The sequence below is a fragment of the Pinus tabuliformis genome, chromosome 3_1, assembly GCF_031772625.1.
Source record: "Pinus tabuliformis cultivar Carrire ecotype Pingquan chromosome 3_1, CPIR1, whole genome shotgun sequence".
Taxonomy (NCBI): Eukaryota; Viridiplantae; Streptophyta; class Pinopsida; order Pinales; family Pinaceae; genus Pinus; species Pinus tabuliformis.
The window spans coordinates 904,870,983-904,880,800 of record NC_142301.1 but is presented as its reverse complement, the minus strand read 5'-3'; the positions used below and the strand labels follow the sequence as shown (position 1 = coordinate 904,880,800).

The following is a 9,818-nucleotide window of genomic DNA, read 5'->3' as shown; positions in this document are numbered from 1 at the left end:
CCTAGCACCAACTCAATAGAGAAATCATCTACTTCCCTGTGAGGAGGTAACTCTAGAATGTCTGTTGGAAACATGTCCTGATACTGCTGCAATACATGGTACCTCTTGAAAATTTTTGCATCCTCAACATCTTTTTCCTTGTCATTAGATATATGCATTGGAAACATCACACAAACTTTTCTGCAACTATTCTTAGCTTGCATAGCAGTAACCATTCTCAACGATGTAGGATTCTTCTTTCCTCGCAAAATTATCTTTTCCCCACTATCATCCACACGCTCAATGGCCTTGTCGAAGCAATCCACTTTGGTCCTGTGAAGGTACTGCCAATCCATACCCAAAATCATACTATATGATCCGAATGGTAGTACCTTCAAATGTATTGTTGTAGGCATACCATTTAAATCAAATGCACAAGCTCTTACTCAGTGGTAAACTATCTTCTTCGTACCTGTAGCCAACTGTACCAACCAAGATTCTATAGGCATTTCTTTTCTCAAACTACACTTATCCACCAATTTAGGGTTAATATAAATATAGTTAGATCCAGGACCAATCAAAATAGAAACAACCTAATCACAAATCTTACCATTCATCTCAATGATAGATGCCTGATTATTCGCCTGTCTGTTGTCCACAACTACATAGATCTAAGGAATGTTATGACCAATATCACCAATTGTATGTGCCTCCTAAGCACTATCAATATGGGGTCTACCACCTTGATACTGTGAACACAGTAATAACATTCAGACAATAACCATTCTTCTTCCTCATAGATTTTGCGACATCCCATTCAATGTTGACACAACAACATTCACAACCCCCCAAACCCAGAGATACAGTTCCCATTCAAACAGAAACCAAAATGCAAAACACAGTAATAACATTCAGACAGAAACCATTCTTCTTCCTCATGGATTTTACGACATCCCATGCAATGTTGGCACAACAACACGCACAACCCCCCAAACCCAGAGATACAATTCCCATTCTTTGAAGCATAATTCCATAAAGAATCAAGGTCGACGTCATCATCCCGAATACAAAAAAGAAAGAATTCACCCCAGAATTCTAGAAAAATAGGATAATCGTCTTCCTACACTGATAGTTCCATCAAATTGTATAAACAAGAATCCTACATACTATCTCCATATTTGCTTGACTATAGGAGGAGAAGGAGAATGTCACATACCTCGTATTTGTCATCCTGCAAATGCCGACGAAGTCCCCTTTCAGAGTGCTCCCGCTTGCAAGTTTCCAACGTCGCGCCACTAGCTGAATACAACACTGGAGGAGCCAGAACCAATTTACTTCACCAGACAACCACTTTTGCCACCCAAATTCCCAAATGCTTTGATGATGGCACGCTCTGTCGTGCATTTCATCTTCTCCCATGCAGCCACCACCATATCTCCTCCCACTCCATCTATTGTTGGTCTAACCGATCTGTTGTCCAGCACGCATGATCTTAATTGAGATAATCATGATCCCCATTGGGATCCTCAACTGGATCGCACCCCAATCAGGGTAACTGTGAAGATTAAGTTTAATTAATAGAAGTTTAAATTTAATATAAATGTAAGTGAAGTGTAATTAATAAAAGTTTTAAGTTTACTTCTTATTATTATTATTTTTTAAAATTAAATTTTAATGGCATAATTTTTTATAAAATTGATTAATTATTTAAAAATATTTTTATTATATAAAATAATTTAGCATTTTAAAAGATTCTTAATATATTTAAAATGTATAAATTATACATTTTAAATTTATAATTTTAACATTTTTTTTTAATTTTATATCAAATTAATTGAAACATATATTAAGGAAAAAATAAAACAAATAGTATTTAAACCACTTAATGATGGTAGTTATTTTATTACAATTATGGATATATTTAAAAAAAATGCAAAATACATGTAAGTGTTAAAAAAATTGGACAAAAATGCAAAATACAGGGAAGTGTTAAAAAAATTGGACACAAGTGTCTATGTGTAGGTACATGTGGGAAATTGAAATAATCACTGAGACTATATAGTGTTTATTCATACATATATGTTTTTTTTAAGAAAAAATAAGTAAAACGCATGTGAAAATGGAGGTGAAAGAAATTATTAGAAAAATGTAATATTATTAAGATAAAAAAAAAAATTTGATATAGAATATTATTAATATAATAAAGATATATATATATATATATATATATATATATATATATATATATATATATATATATATATATATTTGTTAGGGTATATGAGTCTTCAGGGAATTGACATGCCTAACTTGTGGTTTGAGTAGCCTCAACTCATGGATATCTAAGTCTTCAAAATCTCATGGGATCACATACACTATGGGCCACACCAACCTTTAACCTGGTTAGTTTTTTGCCCAGTGAATTTTGAACCATTGCCTTTTACACCATGAAATTTTAATAAAACACATTGTCATCAATTGCATTATTGATATTTATTTTAATATATTAAATTAATATGATTCGGAAATTTAATTAAAACAATTTTTATTTTTTTTTGACGAAAACGGGTATGGGGTATTTATATTCCTCTTGGGCTGAATGCCAATAATCTGATTACATAGAGGTCTTCTTTATTCTGATGCGGGTCACATTTGTGTGTGAATATGCATCTTATTCTTACAAAAATCTTCCTTGATCTGGTGTCCATGCTTTTAAGCGTTTCCCCCCATTTGAAGATACAAACATATTGCTTTAAGAGAAGACAGTAAATCATTTGATCCTGTATCTTAAGGTATGGGATCCCATGTTTCTTCTTTGTCTTTCTGCTTGGTTCCTGTTGAGAGTAGAGTGGCTTTGTTGGCCTCTTTGTCTGCCTCTTTGTTAAAGGCTCTCAGCACATGAAAATAGCTTAATCTCTGGAAGCGTTTTCCAAGCCCCTTGATTCTGGATATCAGTCTAGTGAGCTTGAGATCTGTCACAGTGGTGCTGGAAGCCATTGCATCTATTATAATTTGAGAATCCCCGATAACATTGGCTGTTTCAACATTTGTGTCTTGGAGGATCTTGAGTCCTTGATATAAAGCTAGAGCTTCAGCTTGCACGCTGGTTGTATGTCCAAGCCCCCATGCGAAGGAGTGAATTATTTCCCCATTTTGATTTACTATGACCCCTCCTGCACCAGCTTTGCCCGGATTTCCCTTTGCTGCCCCATCAAAGAAAAGAGTATGTCTTGAAAGCGCATTGAGCCATTCTTTAAAGTCGCCTTCAGATTTTCTTATGTGCCAATTTTTATGAGAAGGGACAGCTCTGTTTGCTGGATGGAATTGCAAGCCAATGAGTGTACCCCAGGTGATGTCTTGTTGACTGAGGTTTGAATCGTCTTTAATGTCAGCTAGGCATTCCCTGAGTTGGCTTTTAACTTTGCTCTCTAAGACCTTGCTGTTCTGTTTTATGTCTCTAAATATTCTTCTATTACGTTCAAGCCAAATTTGCCAGCATATTATCTTTGGAAGAATGTCCCAGGCTGTTTTTACTGCCTGATTTTTTGAAGGCTGTCCTGGATAGTTGGCTGTCCATTTTGAAAACAGCTCCACAATGGAGCTTGGCAATAAGGGATTGGGATTCAAATTCTGAACAAAGTATTCCCAGATTCGTTTGGAGAACGAACATTCCAACATAATATGCGCTGCTGTCTCTGATTTTTCTTTGCACAGTGGGCATATAGAAGGCCCCTGGATTCCTTTCCTCTGCAGTATATCGTGGGTGAGTATTTTTTCATGACAGAGCTGCCAGGCGAAGTGATCTGTCTTCGGCCATGAGGGGGTGCGCCATACTCCATGCCACGGCGCTGGATCTGGAGGAACGTGCGGTTTCTCCATTAATTTTCTGTAGCCCATGGCCACGGTGTATCCTCTGCTTTGCGTTCCCCATCCCTTGCGATCCTGACTTCTCCTCTGCGTGGGGGCCAGGCCATGTAGATGCTCTGTCAGCATGGTCCATTCCCTGCGCAGGTGATCCGGCACTTCCACTGCTTTCCAGCCCGTCCAGGTTTCGTCATGCCACAACGATATATCCCATAGTGTGCGCAGGCCATTATTGTTCATCCACGTTCGCAGGTCCCTTGTGGCGATTTTATTTTCAAGAGGCTCCCTGTTCATAATGCGATCGGACCAGATATTTATCCTCCTGCCATTCCCGGGGATCCAATAGGAATGATCTCTGATTAGGGGGCCTGCTTTGATGCAGAGTTTTAGGAATGATGAATTCTGCTTAATGAGAGGCGAATTCTGAGCCTGAAATTCGTTCTCTAAGCATCTTAATCGGGATCCCCTGAGATACTTTTTCCATAAGGCTAGCTGAGCCCATCCAGGTTTGGGCGCAATGATCCTCCAGATGGTCTTTGCTGCCATGGCCACGTTCTGATGACCTATATTTTTGAAGTTTAGGCCACCTTCCATCAACGGCTTGCCAATGGTTTCCCAACTGATAAGGGGGATTTTCCTTTCATTTTGCTTTCCGCCCTTCCAAAAGAATCTGCGCATAAACTCATCCATCTTGCTGAGGATGGTTGAAGGAGCAAGGAGACCTGCAAAGTGGAAAATTGGGAGGCTGGACAGCACAGATTTTACAAGAATTGACTTGCCAGCAGCGTTGAGCCAGCGAAAACCCCAGGACTGAATTCTAGATTTGAACTTTTCAAGCTGAGGATGCCAGTCTTTGACTGAGAGTCTTTTGAGGCAGATAGGGAGGCCCAGGTATTTAAAAGTGGTCCAAGAGGATGAAGCAGCAAAATCCAGGCATCTAGAGATAGCAGATAGAGTTCTTGGCGAAGTATTCCAGGAGTAAATATGGCATTTATTCTTGTTAAGGGCGCTGCCAGAAGCCTTGATAGAAACATCTAAGGCAGCTTTGAACTTGGAAGCTGAGGAGAGGGTGGCACTACCTAACAGCAAGGTATCATCCGCAAATAAGGCGTGGTTTAAGCTTTTGACCCCTCTGGCTATACAAAGGCCATTGATCTCTTGGTCTTGCAATTTTCTTTCTAACAGGAAACTGAGGACAGAGGCTTGAATGACAAAAAGCAGAGGGGAAAGAGGACATCCCTGCCTGAGGCCTCTCGAGGCTTTGAAAAAATCAGTGGCTCTTCCGTTTACTAGGGGAGCAATCCAAGGCTCTGAGATGCAGGCCCGGACCCACTTTATAAAATTTGCTCCAAATCCAAATTTACACATTACTTTTAACAGAAATCTATGATTGACTCGATCAAAAGCATTTGCTAAGTCTAGTTTGATCACCATACCTTGTTCCTTTCGGTGGAGACTTGAGTGTATTGCCTCCTGAACGAGAGTGTAGTTATCCACGATTTGCCTTCCCTGAATGAAGCCTCCTTGATTTTCCGGAATTATTTTTGGTAGGATGGACTTCAGCCTGTTTGCGATGACCTTGGTAATTAATTTGTACCCAGTGTTACATAGCGAGATTGGGCGAAATCTGCTGAAGTTGCTGGCTCCTTTTTCCTTTGGAATGAGAGCTAAGAAAGCAGAGTTTGTGCTGCCTCCTATTTTCTGAGAATTTTGAGATTTTTGTACCATTTTAAGAAGATCCTTTTCCACAATCGGCCAGCAAACTTGGAAGAATCTGGCAGAGAAGCCGTCTGGTCCCGGGGCCTTGTCGGGCTCCATGTCAAAGAGGGCTTTTTTAATTTCCTCTTTTGTGATTTTGGCCTCTAGGATCCTGTTCATACGGGGAGAGATTGCTTGAGGAATAATGTCTAGCAGCTCTTGATGAAGGAGTGTCTTCTGATCTTCAGTGAATAGATTTTGGAAATGCGTGTAGGCTGCTTTCTTGATGTCTGCAAATTCCTTGTGCGTGACATTATTTTCCTTGATCTCAGAGATAGTATTGAAACTTTTCCTAGCCTGGGCTTGCTTGTGGAAGAAGCCCGTATTCCTATCTCCAGCTTTCAGCCAGAGATTTCTCGATTTTAATCTCCAGTATTCTTCTTCTGCCAAGCAGGCCTTATGATAGTTCTGTTGTAGATGGGTTTCCTGGTCTATCAACTCCTCTGTGATTATGGCGCTCTCCATGCAAGTTTGATGAGAGGCAAGGGAGGATTTGATGACTTTCCTTTCAGTTGCTGGATTTGGGAGAGTTTTTGCCCAGCGTTTCAAAACTCTTTTTGTCCTTCTGAGTTTTTCCTCCCAAATGTAAAAAGGTGAGCCTTTGACAGGTTGGCTCCAGCAATCTTTGATTGTTTGCATGAATAGGGGTTCCTTTACCCAGAGTGGACTGAAGCGGAAAGGAATGGGGCCCAGATCTAGGTGGGCAAGCAGCTCTAGCTTTATCGGCTTATGGTCCGAGATGCTAAATGGGAGAATATGCATTCTGGATTCTAGTCCAAGAAGCAGGAAAGAACTTTGGATGAAAAATCTATCTAGCCTGGCAGCTATATGCCCAGGACCTATTCTTTTGTTAGACCATGAAAACTTACCTGTTGAGGGTTTGATGTCTATCAAGTCCCATTCTTGCAGAAGATCCTCCGCCCATTCTCTTGCCGGGTCTCGGACTATGCTTCCTCCCCTTTTCTCAGATGAGTGGAGAGTGAGATTGAGATCTCCAGCAATGATTACATTTTCCAGAGTTGTCAGATCTGCCTGTTGTTTTATGGTGTCCCAGCACTCCTTTTTCTCTCTTATGTTGACTGGAGAGTATACATTGAAGATAGTGATGGTTTCCTTTGTGTCAAGGTTCTGCATCTTTAACATCAACCAATGAGTGTTGGTTGCTTCAGAGGTGAGTGCATATTTGTTGGAGTTCCATAGAGTACCGATTCCTCCTGAGGCGCCCCTGGCTGAGTTAGCTCTTGCTTCGCTTTTGGGCCACAACTTTTTGCTTATTTGCAGGAAGAGTTTTTCTTCCATTTTGGTCTCCTGGATGAGAAGTATATCTGGGGCTTCTGTTCTTATTAGGTTTCTTATGCCTTCTTCCTTAACTTTGCTCCCCATACCTCTACAGTTCCAGGAGATAGCTTTCATTATTTATGCTTCTGCTGGGCTCCCTTGGAGCCTTGGGGCTGATTTTTCCCCATTTTGGGCTTTGAGGCCAGGAGCTTTTCCAGCGTTGGTTGGCTGCCCTGTAGCTTATCTTTGTAGGTCTGCTGCTCTCTTTTCTCTTTGTCTGTTTTGCGACCCCTTGCTGATCTTCTCACCGAAGTTTGGGATTCGCCTATTTCTCCTTCTTCTTCTGACTCCTCAGTTTCTTGTTCTTCTTCTTCCTCTTCTTGGAACGTGTCTTTAGGATTCTCAGCTTCTTTGGGGGAAGCTGGAGGTGTGCTTTTCCTTGAGGATTCTGGCTTTTGTATCTCTGCTTCTGGAACATCTTCTGTCGGTTGACTTAGAAGGACAAATTTATTTTCTTGCGTCTTTTTTGTAGGGGGTTTCTGAGCGTTGATCTGAGGGTTGCCTTTGCCCTGTTGTCCTCCCTGTTTTTGTCCCTTTTGATTGGCTCTGGTTCGTCTTACTTGATTCCAGCCCTCTTCATTTCCTTTCTCTGGCTCTGGGTTGGTCGGACAGTTTCTAGCGAAGTGTCCATACACGTGGCATTTCCTGCATTTGAAAGGCAGCTGTTCATAATCCAAGATCTGCACATGGGACCAGCTGCCGACTTTGATTTTGATTGCTTCTGGTAAGCCTTCTTCTAAGTCTACCTCAACACAGATCCTGGCACAATCGTACTGGTCCTTGTTGCTTGCCCGATCTATGAATTTTCCTAGGGAGTTGCCGATGTGCTTCAAGGAGTCCCAGTTCCAGCAGTGAACCGGCAGATTTGGGAGGCGAACCCATACTGGAACAGCCTTGGGGACATCTACCGCCGGGTCGAAATCCGGTGTCCATTTATTTAGATAGAGGCCCTGAGGGCCCATGAAGTACGGTCCGTTTCTAAAGATCAGGTCTTTGTCTTCTCTGGAGGTAAATTCGAAGAGAAAAAAACCTCGCCCTAGAAAGTATGAGGTAACACTTTGGCTGATCAGAGGCGCCCAGTTCCTGTTGACCCATTGCTCTGTAGTTTTCGGGGATGGCCAAAGTCCTGTGAATTGGCCAATGAGTCCCCGATCCGCCAGCGACAAAGCTACCTGCATGGGAGTCTCCGGAGGCAAACAGATCTCTGGAATTTCATCTAGTTTCTTGACAAATTTAGAGGCTTCGTTTCTTTTCTTTGGAGGCAAGCCTGCCAGAAGTTGATGGAATGCCTCTGCGGCAGGATCAGAGGGAGGATCATGACCCTGAGTCTCCATCAGGCTTAATGCCGGCCGCCACCGAGGCAGCACAGCAGAGATCTCTCCCTAGCCAGAGGGGCGACAAGCTGTCAAGATCCGAATAGTTCTGGATTCGAAGAGCTGTCTGGATCGGTGAGCTAGATCCGATCAGATCTGATTTCTTGAGGCAGAGGTTGCTAGTCGGTGAGAGGCGCAGGGCTTAGAGCCCGTGAGGGCAGATCGAGGAGAGCCGAGGCCTGGTCGCAAACCCTCGCAGCGCAGCTCCGCATCCCAAATTTTTCGTTCCCAATTAAAACAAAAATTTAAATAATATATATTTTTTAATTTAAAAAATATGAAAAAATGTAATATTATTTTTCTAAAAAAAAGTGTATAAATAAAAGATGATATACATACTATAAAAAGTGATATTATATTTTATTATTATAAAATTAAAGTTTATAATTTCTTTTTAATTAATCATAAATATTTATAAAAAATAAATTAATAATTATATAATTTAGATAGATTTATCTTAATAATTTATCTCTTTTTAAATATAATAAATACATAAATAAAATGATAAACCAATAAATTTTTAAAAGAAAAAATCTTTAGAACTTCATCTATATATATACAAAATTATATCATACAAAAATATGTCATCTTATGTAATATAAAGCTTCTCAAATGACATTATATTAATTCATAACTAACATACCCATGAAATTGGTAAATGGTGTTAAAGTGAAATAGACGATGAATATGTAGAACATGGTTAGAAGGACCTTATATTATTTTTGCTACAAAGTTGTGTTTAAAGTAAAACCTCATCGTAAGATAGTTCCAAACTCCTCGATTGCCTTTCACTACCTTACACTCAAATTCTGCGGAGAAGATGTAAATTTTGACTTTCTCATTCTTTAAAATCATGGAAAGTTGATAAAATTGTGTAGGAAAGAATTCAAACATGAACATTAAAAAGTAGGTAAAACATAATTAGGAGGAATTGATTTTGTGAGTGGATTTAAATAAATAAGTTTTGAAATTTGATTTTTTAAATATGTATTTAAAAATATTTTTAATTATGTATTTATTATTTCTATAAACAAATTTAGATAAATAAGTTTTAAAATTTGGTTTTTTAAATATGTATTTATTATTTTTATTTTATAGAATTTAGATAAATAAATTTTGAAAATATGTACTTAATAAATGTTTTTTAAATATGTCTTTATTATTTATATACATAAATTTTGAAAATTGATTTTTTAAATATATATTTATTATTTCTATTTTATAGAATTTAGATAAATGAATATTGTTGTTTTAAAAGTATATTAAATTTAAGTTTCCAAATAAAAAGAGATTTTAGAAAAAAAAAAAATTGTTTTTATTTTTTTAATTTATAAAATTTTTATATTATTTATAATTATTAAAATATTTAAAAATCTAAATAAACAATAAAATGAATAAAATATATCACTAATATAATATCATATTATAGAGAACTCCAATCCGAATTCTAATTTAAATTTGGTAACTATGATCCTATCAAAATATAAAAAAATAGATACACTACCC

The 9,818-nt window shown here is 38.7% G+C and overlaps 1 protein-coding gene across 1 annotated transcript; it reads right to left on the bottom strand.

The window, feature by feature from the left end:
• Window positions 1-2,766: 2,766 nt before the first annotated feature.
• LOC149190573 (uncharacterized) lies at window positions 2,767-8,273 on the bottom strand. The gene is made up of 2 exons (XM_089410555.1): window positions 7,267-8,273; window positions 2,767-6,988 (listed from the first exon to the last, which is right to left on the bottom strand). Exons 1-2 carry the CDS (start codon window positions 8,271-8,273, stop codon window positions 2,767-2,769), a joined length of 5,229 nt encoding a protein of 1,742 aa, XP_089266681.1.
• Between the last annotated feature and the right edge of the window lie 1,545 nt (window positions 8,274-9,818).